Source organism: Pyxicephalus adspersus, chromosome 2, assembly GCF_032062135.1.
Source record: "Pyxicephalus adspersus chromosome 2, UCB_Pads_2.0, whole genome shotgun sequence".
Taxonomy (NCBI): Eukaryota; Metazoa; Chordata; class Amphibia; order Anura; family Pyxicephalidae; genus Pyxicephalus; species Pyxicephalus adspersus.
The window spans coordinates 45920606-45937429 of record NC_092859.1 but is presented as its reverse complement, the minus strand read 5'-3'; the positions used below and the strand labels follow the sequence as shown (position 1 = coordinate 45937429).

General features: G+C 37.3%; 1 protein-coding gene across 3 annotated transcripts in view; it reads right to left on the bottom strand.

Moving 5' to 3' along the window:
• LOC140323510 (protocadherin gamma-C5-like) overlaps positions 1-16824 on the bottom strand; it is a 37821-nt gene that overhangs the window by 7998 nt on the left and 12999 nt on the right. For 2 of the 3 annotated variants that reach the window (XM_072400668.1, XM_072400666.1), the window contains exons 2-3: positions 1657-1715; positions 821-909 (exon numbers count right to left, since the gene is read on the bottom strand). In XM_072400668.1, the coding sequence (XP_072256769.1) occupies positions 821-909; positions 1657-1715 (148 nt within the window). Of the gene's footprint in view, positions 1-820; positions 910-1656; positions 1716-16824 lie in introns of those variants that run through there. The other variant, XR_011919391.1, reaches the window with a different exon arrangement.

Sequence of the window (16824 nt, the reverse complement as noted above, 5' to 3'; positions counted from 1 at the left end):
CAGCAGGAACTGATGGTGGAGTGGAGGAAGGTAAGACGTAAGTTTCCACTGACACAAGATGCAGAGAAGCACATGGTCATGGACTTCAAGGGGAAGAGAGAGATAAGTCATTAAGGACCTGGGGAAAGGATTCATGAACTGTAATTTTTCCCTCCGGGTGCAGTTAATGCCTTTGAGTTTTAGGGGACATTACACCCTTTTGACAAGTGATGGGACTTAGACAAAGGTGCTGTATTTAGTTGATAGAAGTGGGAATGGAATTGGGTACACAGAATTCTACAGACACTGGCACACAAGGACAAGCGAAATTGGTCAGGGAATTAACATTTGAATTATCACACACAGCAGAGAAGCTCAAAGAGTGTGTAGTACTGAACAATGAAGATATTACATAGAAATTGTGAATAGGGGCATTTGAGTGGGGGTATGTGGAGCTACAGGAGAACTAAAAGTCCTTACACTTCGTGAACAGCTCAGCCTTTACAATCAAATTAGGCTGAATACAGCTTATACTTGACCACATTAAAAAAAAAAAAAAAAAAAAAACATGTATCGTCAAATCTCTGAATTCTGGGGATACTTGTACAACATATACATGCCATGAAATTGGTATGTTTTGCAATATGCCAAATTAGAATGGGTAGCAAAGTCTGGAGCAGCCTAAATAAATGTTGATCATTTTTAAATATATGAAATAAAAAATTATTTTGCCAATAATTGGCACATGTATGGGCATCTTTAGATTCCAGGAACTTGTCTTTGTCAATTAAAACACAAGCAAATTTCCTATCAGAAATGTACCATAGTTTTAGAGACTAACCAGTTGCTGATGCCAGGATCATTGCCTGAAGCCTCTCTGTTTCCATCGGATTATTTGGCCATACTCCACTCTCCTCATTATTTTGATTGCTAACATTCAAAGTGGAAAAAATGTTAAACAGAAAAATTAAAACATTGTATTGTATTGATATACATTTTATCATATATAATAATTTGGTAGTACAGTTTATTTGCTCTCATGCATCTAGATATGTGTGGAAAAACAAAATAAAAAAAACCCCAAAACACTAAAAGCAATCAAAAGCCCATCAACCCATGCTCTAAACCACATCTTAGCAACAAGAATGCTTAGTCAGCATGATAAAAAATTGCAGTCATCAGGTGGTGTTTGCATTTATGCATGAGTGTTCAATTTAAATGTTGGGCTAATCATTAGCTCTTTTGTCATTGCAAGTAATATTGTTAAAGAAAGCACTGTCTAGTATTTATTGATTTCAAGAGGTCAATTTTTTTAGAGCATCATTCTGTTCTATGGAGAGGGGAGGGGGAGAATGACGGAGCAGCACCCCGCTGAGCTCTTTCCCCTCCACTTTCATTAACATGGTTCCACGTCTGTGGATCTTCCAGGATGGTCATTTGGACGATGGACGACGAGCGCTGTACACATGCCAGATTCTCGTCCAAATCAGCCCTTAGCTGATTATCGAACGAGAACCTTTGCGTGTACGTAAAGGTTCTCGTTCGAATTATCGAACGAGAACCATGTGTGTACGTAACCGAAGACCATTTAGAATTGACTTCTCTAGGAATTCAAAACCCGCTTAAAATAAACTTTTGCACATCAACACACATCATTATAGTTAATAATATACTAACCCACTGGTTCCTGGTCTTTGGGCCTGTGAAAAGTGCCAGTCCACGTTGGCTTGTGCCTGCTAAAAGTGGAAAACAAACATTGTAGTGAATATTATTAACCCAAATATAATTGTTTAAAGTATACAATGATGTTAATGTTGATTTTCTTTCTGCCACTTCAAAATAAAAAAGCACAATTTAACAAAATATTTTCATATGCCTCAAATATTTCTAAAAGGTTGTAGTTTGTGTGGTGTGATTGTGTAGGAGGGAAATGTAATAATAAAGTATATTATTTTTATTATTATTATTATTATTAATAATATTAATAAATAGGATTTATTTAGCGCCAACATATTACACAGCGGTGTACATTAAATAGGGATTGCAAATGACAGACAGATACAGACAGTGACACAGGAGGAGGAGAGGACCCTGCCCCGAAGAGCTTACAATCCATGAGGTAAGATAATTGTAATAGTAAGTAATGACCCAGATGGATGTATGACATTACAAAGGAGACTTTATTTGAACTACAAAACTGTTCTATATCATTGATTTTTACTGTTCTATCCTCTTCTGGTTTGAAGACTTCCAGGTTGTTTTTCCTGTACCTTGTTCTGTTATTTTAAAAATCTCCCTGTGATCTGTAATCTTATATGAATTTATGGAGCAGTGGTTTGTCCAGCAGGTTTGTATACCAGTGAAACTGTAGTTTTAACTTCCTAAGTTACTGCCAAGCACTGTGATTTCCTTTTATAGTTATAACACAAGGTATTAAAAACTTAGGGGACTCGGTGGCTTTGGAAACCAATGAAACATACAGGCAGTTTTGTTAGCTTTTACATTTGTCATTACTGAGCTTACTAGTACTAATAATGAAAAATAGTCATAAAAAAACACCAGGGGAAAAGTAGTAATACAGACAGTGTTTCTTATCAATTGTTCCCCCCAAATAAAGGGTTAGCAGGTTCAAGGTCTACGCACAGACAATAGGTCATGTGTTCTGTGGGTACACAAAGAAAGCTGGAGTTGGCTTTTGCTCTACTACACTCAGCTAATGTAATGACATATTTGCAAATGCTATCACACAACAGATGTGACAGGGAAGCTAAATATTAAATTATTTCTTTAGTTCCTATTTACCTCAACATTCTGCTGAAGTACTTTCTCTAGTTTTTATTGAATGGAGGAAAAAACACACAAGACATGACATAAACGGGTATTAGAATAAAATAATTCCTGGTTAGATTATAATCATGTATAATTCAACCCCGAGAACCCCGGGGAACCCCGAGCCCCCCAAAGCAGGGAATCCCCCCTCCCTTGCATATCCCCCTCCCCCTATTTTTCTCTTAATTTTATTTCTTTAATTTAAATTTTAAAAAGGGGGTGAATGATTCAGTGATTCTATGTAAAGTTGTTGTGTAATGTTATTGTTTACTTTACTTGAAAATTTCAATAAAAACTTTGAAACAAAAAAAAAGAATAAAATAAGTGCCCAAAAGTGCCTCCTGCAAAGAAGATAGTTAACACCTATTGCACTGCCTTTGTCTCTGATCTTGCATTGTATTGTAATCTTCATTGAGATATTGCAGCATCAATTATCTTCAGTTTCTAATACTTCCAAGAGTTGGTTCCCTGGTTCCAAGCTACACTCTGTGGTTTCCTCCACTGGCCTTTACATCACTACAGAACATGGTAATAACATAGGGGCCAAGACATAGGGGCCATTCTAAATTAGAATTAAAATTTGTATCACTGTGGGTGATGGTATACTTCTGACGCTTCCCCTCAGGTATTGCAACAACTGTATTAAAACCAACAGATAAATAAGGATATATACTTTGTTGTTGCAGCATTCAGAAATATAAGGAAATCCTTTTATGGACATTCTACCAGCATGGATGTATATTTTTGTTATGTATAATTAAATTAACATTTTCAACTTTTTTTCTATTATAGTCAGAAGTAAAATGTTACATTTTTTTATATTTAGGATTTCCAGTCAGCATGGGGAGCTCTATGATGGTTTAACATGATTACCAGGCTTACCATAATTCCTTTGTACTAAAAAATCCAAGCTAACATACAGGGTTGAATGTCAGTATAAAGACTAATTTCTTCCTCCCCTATCTTTTTGTTCTTATTGAATATATTGTAGTTTACCAATTCTAAAATGTGGTGGTCAGGCAGAAGATTTTAAGCAAGTGTAGAAAATTCCTTGCCAGAATCAAGTATCCTTGTAACTCTCTTTGAGATAAACTGGAAGCAGAAACAATGTTATCTTATTTGTTTAAACTGGTATTCACACCATATGTCCCTTAATAGAGAACAACCAAGGCAGGCATTATTGATGTCCAGCCTGAATGGCAATCATGGTTTTCTCTGTAGACATAGTGACCACAGCCATGCTTAGACAGGAAATGGGTTACTTTTAGAATAAGCGGTGAAAATAAAAAAGAAAGGTCTAAAAAACAAAAACTAATTCAACCATGACTGATAAGTTGCAATATAACTTTATTAACGAGTTTCCACCCATATTTCTGCACACTGCTCAGCTGTCCATCAATGTACCCTGCGACAGTCAGAAGGAAAGGGCAGAACAGAGAGCAGGAGTCCCATGTTTTGCTACTACAACTAAGGGGTCTGTTTATTTAGCAATAAATCTGACATCCACTGAAATTCTCCTTGGAGGAAAATCATTGATTAAATGGCAGTAATTTATTCTCCACCAGGGAGTGTCAGATTCACTGCTTTATAAAGACCCATGAAGTGACAATGTAATAACGTCAGCATGTACATGAATGGTGGTCCAGAGAAGATGCAGACATAGCAGCCACTGGTCTTACTAAAAGGAAGCAACAGAGTCCTATACATACTGTAATAATGACCTATTAATTAGTAGCTGCTGCATAACCTTTTTTTAACATAGGAATTTACATTTCTCTTAATGTTTTTTATTTTTCTGCCTGATGTTCAGCTTTAAAAAAAAAAAAGAAGTGCTTTATGTCTCTGCCTGTGTTAGTCTTACATGTCTGTGGGCAGTCTTGCTCAGACTGACACAGCCCAGGGAGGAGGAACTCCTTAAAGAGGCAGAGGCTTATATTGGTGGCTTGTGCTGTAACTTTGCACCAGCTACCTTGCTACTCTGTGTTGTGTTCCATTGCTATCTCTGATCTGATCCGTGCCTGAACCCTGACTACTCTTGTCTTCCGCCTGCCCAGACCTGTGCCTAGGGTGGCCCCGAGGGTCGCAACCTGGTGACACCCAGCTGCAAAGAGCCTGATGGCCTCTAGGCTACCCGCTCCTCACCCCTTGCGGGATGCCCTCGTGAAGACTTGGTGTCTCTTAGACTATGCACCTCGGATGATCATGCACTATCTGCCTAATACATCCTTGCACATTGTTGGATACAAAACTGTTGCTAAAGCAGAACTATTGGGACTGATTTTTTACAGTTCTCTAAAACTTGAGAAGATAAATATTGTGGGAGAACATGGGTGATACAGAAAACCTGGAATGGATTTTTTACAATCATTTGCTAATATGTGGCGAATGTTTTCATTCCTGGACCTGTTCCATTGCAGGTTTGTTGGATCACCCAGGTTCATCCATGATAGTCTCAAGTATTGGAGTGCTTTAATAAATCAGGCCTATTATTTTAATTATTATCGCTGACAGATATAGGACAGTTTATTGCATAAAATTACAATTCCCATGCTAAGAGAGAAAGAATACCTTGATATTAAAATGTATCATGATATGTTTATTTTTCAAAACTTACTGTTTAAAAATGATAACTTAGATCAGCCATTGAGCTTTGCAAGTTTTCTATGCAAACACTTGATGGCATTGTTTAGATGTTTTCTATCTTATTATGAGCCCCTGACCCACCCAAACACAACCTTGCTCATTTAAATAAAAATATTTGTAAATATATACTACTATTTTTTTTGTAGGCTGTTAAAAAAATCTATATACACTATGTATCTCTATAACAAGAGTTTTTGGAGTGATAATGAGATATGGAAAAAACAGCGATGGGAACCTGTAGAGTGCTGCAGTTGTGCTTTTAAAGGTGCATTGTTCAAGCTCCTGGGCCAGCTTTTTTTCAATGTTTTGAACATAGGGGAACCTTTAAAATAATTTTCAGGAGTTCAAGGAAATGATTCTACTACCCGGGAACCTCTTCTACTCTGTCCAGAGCGCACAGTATATTAGAGTGTTGGTCAGTGAGAAGAATGGCTCTTACATTGCTGGCCATTGGGAAGAGAGTCACCCTTACAGATAGCCAAAAAGATAACTGGGGGTCACTTTAACGGACCTGAGGGGCACAAATTGCTCATTTCTCAAATAACCCCTAACAATCTCGGGAGGAGACCCTCACTGAGAAAAATTATCCTGGACCCTGCTCAATACTTGAGTAATTGAGCATTAATTCCTAAATTAGCTTATCAAATACTGGCCTAGTAGCAGCCATAGTGGAAGATTTAAGGTATCACAATTTTAACTAAAGGAGAAAAGATCATGCCCATATCAGTCTCTCATGTATTATTAACCAGTAAAATTAAGAACACGATTTGTGATAAATGGTGCATTTCATAAACTAATATTACATTTTCATATGCACTCTGTTACACCATGCACACAGTGGACTGTCCTATTTATAAAAGACAGTGTGCTGTGTGTACCCCATCACCACTAAGTTCTCTGTGAAGTGGAAGAGAGCAACATGTGACCTAGTGCCCTCCATTTACAAAACTGTCTTTCCTCAATGGAACAAAGGGTGCTCTATGATTGGAGGAGGGCCAGTCATGTGACAAAGAACTGCTTCTCTTTTTTATCCAGTTCTGTTATTATGTTTTATTTTTTTTATGCACAGCTGTGCTTTAAAAATGTTACATTTTCAAGTAGTGTTAGGCTGTGGTGCCATACTGTTGTGGTTTTAATGAGACACTAAAAGGTGAAGAAAATTAAGACAGCCAGACCAGGGCTCAACTACAATGTTTCTATTTTGAGAGATTATTCTCCATATGGATTTAACTGTTTACCGTATTGTCTCAGATTTAGGTTACAGTATATGTAAAAGAGATTGTAAAATTGTAAGGAGAGCTGAGAGAAATAATAAGCATAGGTTAAAAGTGGTCATAGTGATACAAAAATAAAAAAAAACTCAACTTCTGTTTTTATCCTTTTCTCCATTCTAGATTTTATTCCCTGAAATAAAGGAAAAAATCATATTTTAATACATTGTATTCTATGGTACATACTATCCCATATATGCCTTGTCAGGCAGTGTGTGATTTCTATGTGATGTAGGTTTCATTTAGGCCTCCGAATAAAGGCTTGGCCTAGTTTAAAACTGCATATCAATGCTCCTGTCTGCGGTCCCCTTCACAGTTGCCATGGTAACCTATTGCCCATTTGTTTACATGGCTCTGTATGCTCTGCTGTTGAAGCAATGTCTCCCTACAGATCAATTTTTCTCCTGACAATAGCATTCCTTTAAATTTACTAAACAGAAAGAAGGGCGCATTTTACTGCCATTCAGATATTTACTTACACTTTTACCACACCCCAAACATCACTGCAATATAAAAAAAAAGGCATAAGTGCTGCTACAGGCAAAATTGTATGCATTTATAGGCATCTGAAAAGGTGACACTATCAATAAAATAAATCTGACTTATGAACGCCTCCTAGATACGAACTCATGGGCTTCTCTGCTCATTTGTGTGCAGAACAAAGGCTGGAGAGGGGAGGGGATGGTTTGCATGACTTGCAGAACAAATCTTTTGGCAAACACAGGTGAGGTTGTGGGTGATCCTAAGGACTGAGCTCTTTCTGTAGCCTCTTGTAGCCCTTTAACTCCCAAGACAAACTCTGCAGCTATTTCTTTTTGGATATCAAAGCACAGCTTGCTCCAGAAGTTAATGAATGTCTAGGCTCCATGAATTTGTTTTGTGTGCTTCTTTTGTGATTAACTAACAGTGAGGATTTTACACAGTAACTGACACCACGCTGCCTAATAATATGTTGGGACAAACATCAGTCCTAATTGCATTTATTAAACAAATTTACATGTTCCGACTTACATACAAATTCAACTTGAGAACAAACCTACAGTCCCTATCTCGGATGGAACCCTGGGGACTACCTGTATTTGAACATGCTGGCTGCTTAAGGGAGAGGGAGGAATAGCAGGGTAAATATTACATTCCAGTCTGGCATTCACCTTTACCGGCTGTGAAACAGTGTAGCCATTGTAACTCATATCTAGCTATCAGTGTGCTTTATATTTTTATAATGTAAATCTTTTTATTTGGTTGTAGGGCATATCCTACCTCTCAAATTAGGAGGTATGAAATTACAATAAAGTTTACAAATAGCTTTGCTAATTTTTTTTACAATGGGACAGATTTTTTCATGCTCTCCAAGACTAGAGAAGATAGATGATCATGAATGAGAGAACCAGGGTGATCCTGAAAAGGATTAATTGACAAATGTTTTCAATTCTGGACCAGGTCCATTCCAGGTTTACTAGATCACTGGTTCTATCATGATTGTTTGCCTTCTCTTGTCTATCTTGTCCAGAGAGCTTTAATAAATCAGGTCCATTGTATATAAATGTCCTTCCAAAGATTGCTATTTTTCTCAATAAACCAGGGATTACAGGGTAGCCACAGTGATGACTGCATTTCTGCAAATGTCATTTTAAGACCACTTTTATTGTTTGTAAAATATACAGTAGATGCAAAATATAAACTAGGTTCCCACAATGCCAAGGTCTAAAATATATCCAAATGTATAGCTCAAAATTGCTCATCCAAGAAATAGAATCAGAGCTTGACTATTGGTACCTACAGTATATTCTTTATAGATTGTTTTATTATTTTATTTTGGTTATTTTGGCCAAGAAGGGCAATGCCAAGCAACCAACATGCCTTAGGAGTTATTTAGATATTCCAATATTACATACGTGCTATGATCAGTGGATTGCAGGGTGCGCTGGCTAATGCTGCACAATTCTTGGAGGCTCTACCATGGAGAAGGGTATAAGCACAGGTTACATATATTTACATAAGATACGTATACATACATATTTTCATAAGATATGATAAGACATAAGATACATATTTTCAGATACGTAACTGCCAATTTTTTGAATGAAAAATGTACCTTTTTTAAAATAAAGATCCTTACCTATGTGTTTTAGCTTTTTGAATTGAGCAGTAGAAGAGAACATTAGCTATTTAAGTTTTTTAAATCCTTTGTGCATGGTGATTCCTGCTGTTCTGCCAAAGCTCTTCCCCCACATGTAAACAGCACACTTACCAGGTGTGTTAGTGCAGCAAGTGCTGCTATTGCTACTGACATAAAGTAATGAATGTTCCTAAAGGGGAGTTAAACTCAAAAGTGCTCAAAACAAAAATACACTTACCTTCAATCCCGCCGAGCATTCGATCGGACCGGAGGTTTCCTCCATCCATCTTCAGGCCGGCGCCCCAGACGCCACCATCTTCTCCCATTTTTTCTGGTTCTTCTTCCTATGTCACCCGCCGCAGATGCGAGATCGGGTGATCGGGTGACATAGTTTGGGAAAAAAAACTTTCCGATCTCACTGCACATGTGTGAGATTGGCTTTTTTCCCCTTTTGACAAAAGCTGCGTGACGTGAGTATCCCGGGAGGCTTTGCGCTCCCATTCATTCTTGATTGCCTAGGTGATAGAGAATTAGGGGGCAGTGCTGCTCCCTTTTTTTTTTTTTTTTTTAAACAGTGTTGCACTTAAAAAAACCCAAACAAACAGATTTTTTACCTTACAAAAAAGGGTTATCTGTAAAGTGAAAATTCTGAGTTTAGGTATGCTTTAACTGCAATGGACCAGGTTGTTGTATTCCCATTGGTAGCATTTTTACAATAAGGTTACCCTTAATGCCATCCCTGGGTCTGCTTTTGAAAAGGAGCATTAATCAGCACTCAGCAGGGACAGAGTCATGTTCTAACGGCCAGCATTACACATTACAAAGAGATGCTGATGCTTTCACTACTAGCAGGTACATTTGGATCACCCACAAAATAACCTAGGTGGGTATTTGAGGCCTTGTGAGTTTTCAGAGGCCAGCATACATATAGAAGCTGACTGATTTGTGGAGCCTATTTAGTGTAGTGAGGCCACCTATTTAAACTTTTATTTATTTACCCTTATTTAATCTGTTATACATATAAGAGATGTAGAGGTTAAACTTAGTATATTTTGGATAGTTTGGCAACTTGGTTCTCTTTGGGGACAGATGGCTGGTTGCCTCTTGCTGCATAGGAGGTCTCTGTTTAGGTTTAGATAACAACTGCCCTGGTGCACTATCTATGGTATGTATGGCCTATGGTATGTTTGGTGCCTTTTAAGGCTAATAAGGTGCTTAGATAGCTGGAGAACTGAGGGAGCACCTTGAGCCATGGAATGCTGTCAGTTATCCAGGGCAGGCAGTCCTTGAGTCCACCGTGGTACAGGGATTGTAATATACTGCAAAGTATAGTTTACATTATTTTATTAGTACTCTGCTGCCCTTACCCTATTTCCTGTGTATGTTGAATTTTACAATAAACTATTGATCGTGTGAGTGTGTGAGTTTTTTTTTATTGTCACCCTATCAGGAGGGATCCAGGTACGACCTGGCAACTTCAAGGGGGAAACACACCACAGATATTATCAGGCTCTTTTAAGTTTGCATGAATAATTCTGGCAGCTACACAGTCATGTGATCATCTGACCCCCAGCACTCAGCAGGTTTTTCCCTAAGCCTCTGAGCACTGCCACTAATGTTCATAATGGGGAACAGGAGGCTAGAGAACTGCAATAGAAACACAATCTATTACAAAAAGTGATAGATGTTACATCAGTTTGAAGTAGTTTATAGTGCATAAGAGAATAAAGTAGTAATATATAAGATTATTTTGGAGTGAAAATATGTGTGGCATTTTGTAATAGGTGAATAGGGTATTAATGGGGGATTATGGGGAAAACCAACTCTTATGGCATCTGTTCCTTGCTGCCCGATACATTGCAGAATCTTGCTCACTAGTAATGGATAAAATGGGAACTGAACAGGTAAATAGTCTTTTTACCAATATTATTACTGGAAAGTTTCTGTATCAGTTGTACGAATATACTGTTGAAACTGTATTAAAATGTATCAATTACACATATTTATATGGAAACAAACAAAACCACATTTTAAAACATAAAATATTAACTGTAAAATAATGCAAAATGGAGGAGAATATACCATGGAAATATATCACTAGTAAGTAAATAGCAAGCAAACCAAAACAAAAATTCTCCAAAACCCAATCAAATCACCTTAATTATTCTCCCTAGATCAGAATAGGCATACACCAGTCTTACATTGTATGCACGTAGACCTACACATACACTTTTTCCAGTGAAATCCAGCATCTACCATCTACTGTGTGTTATATTATCGTTGGGTAGCTGTTTTATTATTTTTAGGTTGGTGTTATATTACTTTTTGTGTTATATTATTGCTTGGTGGGTGTTATTCTTGTTGGGTGGCTGTAACTCACAACAGCCCTACTGGTAAGATGGACACAATAGGCCTAATTTAATAAAGCTCTCCCTTGCGGGAGAGGATACACTTTCATCTGGACCAGATCGATTTTAGGTTTGCTGGGTCACCCAGATTCACTGATGAAAGTGCATCTACTTCAGCCTTGGAGGGCTTTAAAATCAGGCCTTTTGTAAACATATCCTATTTATACCTATACTCGCTTATTACTACACCATTTTTACTGCTGTGGGCAAAGCATGCCAATTGATAGGAATCCATTTTCAAACACACCCCATATTTTTTTGAGATTTAATATAAAAATCATTAACTTCCTAATTACTGGAGCAGTGAAGGCAGATTAGAGGTAATGGTCTCTCATGCTGTAAACCCCTAAGAGATAAATTTTAACTCTACCCACTCCCTTTGTAAAATAAAGCCTGCACCATGCCTGAGAATAGGGAGTCATAAAATGACTGATGCACTGCTATGCAAATGAAGTACAGGGGTTAAATATAAAATGCAACAGAAGCCCCTGATGTAAACCGTAGGTGAAAGTATATGAATGCACACTAAACAGATAGAATTAAAATGCCACCTAAACTCTACTAACCCTGTAGTTACTTTAAAACTCACTATGAGGAGCTAAATTTGCACAGCCATGGGGCAAATTTTCAAAGAACAAAAGGGACATTTCACTTTTGGGAAACATACCACAATCTGCTGCAGCCACATGCAAATAAAGGTTCCCAATGCTGGATCTGCTTTATTTATACTACTAAGGGGAGTGTGTAAGTCAGTAGGAAATGCTTGAATCCATCAAATATGCACTTTTTTTAACATGGACAAAAAACATCCTCCCCTATGGCAGCATCCTAGGAATAAAACTGGAGGGGAACTTTTTTTGTTTAGCCCTTTACAAATTGGTTCTGAAAATTAGTTTTTGAAACTAGATGTAATGTAGAGAATTCCAGTTGTGCAAATTAGCATCACTCCGGGCTGAGTTAAGCATTTTTTCCGAATAGCATTTAAAACCATCTGTCTATTTTAAGCCCTTGTCTTTGTATCTGGCAGTTTACATATAATTTCGGTAAATCTGAAGACCAACAATCCCAAAGATCTACTGCACCATGATTATCTCCAGAATCTTCTTTTTCACACTGAGCTGCCTTCTCTAATGTTTTTTTCTCGTTGTTGTTGTTGTCTCATAAACTCTGTGTCTAACCAGCATACATACTAATTACATTTTCAGAGATCTGCAAATAATCATGTGCCTTTAACTCTTTTGCTGGAGCATTGTTTCTTCTTTTTTAAACACATTTTATATTTCTGAAAGTTCAGAAATTTTAAGAGATCCTGTAAAATTAGGTGGTGTAAGTTAAGTTACAAGATACTGGTGCTACTATTTATATAACCCAAATATAAAAAAAATTACTAAAATTATTTTAGTACACACAACACAATATATTTGTGCAATTATTTGTGCAGAATACAAAGATGATGTTGTGTAAAGTAAAAATACTAAACATGTGAAGCCTCAAATCTACCTGTTTTATCAGGTAGACAGTTTGAAATAAATTGCCTGTAAATGTATAGGAGTTTGGGAAGCCCTGGAAAACATTTATAACTCATGGCCTCCATTTTCAACCCCCCAATGTTACTGCTCCAGTAGAGCACCCAAAGAGGATGATTTTAGCAGATGCAGTAGGCTTAATTTGCACAGCTGACACTTCATAATAAGGATCATTATTTTCAAAAAAGTGTTTAACTCATTTGAGAGTCCACATAAAGATCCTTATCCTTGTGTACTGTAGTGACCTAGGAGTAGGTGGGAGGAACAATGGCCATGACTTAATAAAGCTCTCTAAAGCAGCGTACACACTTCCAATTATAGTTGTTGCAAAGGATCTTTCACGATGCTTTCCAACGACTATGCACTGCATGATGCATGAACGAGTGCTGTACATACAGCACCGTTCTGCTCCATGCAGAGGGGAGGGGGGGAGTGACAGAGCGCCACCCCGCTGTGCACTCTCCACCTTCCCTTGCATTACGTTGATCGGTCATCGTCCGTGGATCCGCCAGGATGGTTGTTCGGATGATGAACGACGCGCTGTACATACTTCAGATTCTCGTCCAATATCGACCCTGCACCGATTATCGAGTGAGAACCATTGGAAGTGTGTATGTAGCTTTAGGCTGGAAAGGATACAGTTTCATGAGTGATCCAGCAAACCTGGAATGGATTTCTTCAAAGTAATTTGCTATTTGCTGGAAAAGGACCTGGACCAGATCCATTCAAGATTTGCTGAATCTAGCCTTGGAGAGCTTTAATAAATCAGGCCCAATGAATGCAGAGAAGACTCCAGGTTTTTGCACTGCAGGAATTGCGGTTACCCAGCAGACTTTAAGGGGAACATGTTTCACAAAGCAGAGATCTTTTTTTTTCATAGGGTTATTCCTCTGGAATGTTGTATTTACAAGACAGATAAAACATGTTTAAGGCTTTAGGTATTATTTTATTGTGCATATTGCATTGTAAGGTTAATTAAAACTATTCTTACAATGAATAAAGATACATTTAAGTATTCAAATACAAATATCCGGTGATTCCAGGAGGTGGAGGAGGGGGTGATGGAAGTAGGGATGTTCCCTGTTACCCCCGAGTCCTTTGCTAGCACCTGACCATGCAACAACGCTATACTCCTCTATAATCACAACTTGCAGGCATCCAACTCCCATACATTTAATTTACAACCTTCAACCTTGTATGAGCACAAGACCACAGGATGAATACTCATTATCACCCTAATATTTCATCATTTGGTACTCAACAATTTTGTTAGTTTAAATGAATCCTACTTGTGTATCAACACTACCTTAAGAACTACTGTCCTGAATATATCACTCAGAACCGATCTTTATACCACCTACCATAAATCGTATAAAGTCATATACCCCTGAGGAAGCCTAATCTGGGCGAAACGCGTCGGGGACTTGTATACGGAAAACACGGTCCTATTATTTTATTTTTTATTATTCCTCTCTGCTGTCTACTGTTCATGCTAGCAACAATATGTCTAGTAAAATACCTTATTTTTGTGACTCAGAATAGAAATAGATGAAACCAATATAACATGGTATGTTAACCTGAAACAAGGTTCCTACTTCTGTGATTTTTCACAGAAGATAATGTATCACATGTTTTAGGTTCATGAACTATGTATTTGTATGACTTTGTTATATATGAAGTAAATATGTACCAATACATCCATAGTTTGACACAAGACTCTTGGGCCTCAAAACCTCTTTCTTTGCTTCCTCCTTGTACTACATTTAAGTACTACTAATAAAACTGAAATATAGGTAGGAAGTAGGCCTTAAAGTAGGACTTTTAAGGCATCTAACATCCCATTGATTAAAACGAATATTTATTATAATATAAAAAAAAAGTGTTTATAAAATTTTGTTGCAACAATATTAGTATGTGTATTTCTACTAATAACTGAAAGAACGTTGCCTTTACAAATCAAGTTTGCATCAGAATTTACCCAAGTTTACCTAAGTTTAAGTGAGAAAAAATGGTTGTACCTTCATTCCAAAATGATTACAGTGGAATTACTGCTCACAAAACTCAATACTTGGCAAGAATGCAAAGAAAAGTTAGCACATTTTACAAGTATTCAGCAGTACATGTAATATAGGTCTGTCACTGTTATGAAAATCAATTTATATTTCTGGCGACACAGACCTACTGAAGCAGGACATTGAAAGAATATGTCTCTTGTTTCTGTAATCCATAGAAGACCTTCCTGCAAATGCCCTGAATGAGGCCATTAAATCTTGAGTTTAGCATTTTAATTTATTAATTGTTTATAGGTAGCTTGGTCAAAATTTCAAAATGGATTGTGTAGGATAGGTAGGAAAATGTTATTGAGAGACAGCAATGCATCCCAGTGCAAGAACAACAACAACAATGCTTGTCAATGTCCCCAGTTTTGTGCAAAACACTGTGCATGCTGAATTTTTACACAAAGAAGCAGGTTGTGACATGCTATACAGCACATCACAATTGCTGCAGTCCACATAAATAAACTAGACCTTCAATGAAATTGGAGCATCCACTTCGCTGGCTTTCTAGCAATCCCTGCCACCATTAAAAAGTTGTACATAATGTTTACAATACACATGCAACACTTGTACGATATGTGCCATGTATTTTTTGACATTCTTTAATTAATCATTTATTGATACTGCACAAAAGAGAGCAATTAAACACTACAGGCAAAAGAGATGGGGGCACAATATTGGTCACAGGTTAACATATTATTTCATGGCTAGCAATGAAAAGTCATGAAAACCAATTGATGTAGAATGGGTGTTCCTGCAAAAGAAACACAACTATTGTATCAAAGTACTATGGTACATGAGATTGCCAAGGCTTCAAAAATTGTAACCCCATTCAAATGACATCCCTATGGTTTTCAAAATAAAGAAACAGGAGTGAAAGAAAGTAAAAAGGAGTAAAGAGAAACAAAGAAAATGAGAAAGGAAAGTAACAAAAGCAATGTGTTGTGTTTTAACGCTGTGCTTCTATTGTGAATCAGAACTATTCTACTAATCATTCTATGGGGGAACTTGTTTAGACATTATCTATTATGGGTAACATTGCTCCACCAATGTCCCCTAATTGCTTACAATGGCCTCTAATGGAAATTAAAGTGGCCTTTCAATGCACATATGGTCCACTTTTGTCACATTACCAAAAACTGCCCCGAGGATTGCCATACATCCATTGCTGGAGTACATGCATTTAGACAGAAAGTGGCTACACCATGGCTGCAAAAGGTCAGTATTACTGAAATCAAACCAAAAATAAATGATACACGGTGCTTTGGAAAACAGATAAAATAAAGCAGGACTATAGTCCTGCAATGAAAAAAAAATGCAATCAGGCAGGATTTTTTCTGCAGATTGAACTAGCGATGCAATAATATAGGGAACATTTTCCACTAGGGACAAGACAGAATCTCTTAACTGGTTAATTTTTGGAAGGACTGATTGATACTTTCATTCTATTCTCATTTTAAGCCTTCCCCAAGCGACTCTCCAGCCTAAATACCACGTTAACCAAATCAGACTGCCAGGCTAATATCAGTATAGCATTAGGCTACATTTTTGCTGGTCTTTTATATCTTCATACCTGGTATGTATGCTAGTATTTTAAAGATGGGCAAGTTATATATTTTTAAGAGAGAAAAACCGAGCTATGTAACCGAGGCCATAAACCATTTTTTAAAGCTTTAGAAAGGGAAAATCATTTTGCTAAAAAATTTGCATCATTAACAAAAATAGCACCAGTAAAGCTGTTTCCTGACATCATTTAGTGATCTGCCATGCTGGATCATTAAACAACTATCCACTTATAGTCGCTTCTTGTTTCTCCTGCCTGTCTTCCTTCCTTCAGTGAACAGCACTTTCTGAACAGACCTTGTTTGTTCTAATGTCTCTGGAGATGGTTCCTAAAGATTATTTTCAATGACAGTTATTCTACATTTGTATGTGGAGTGAAATGTGAATTTTGTGTGAAGTTGATTTCTTATGTAATATCCACAATGGGCA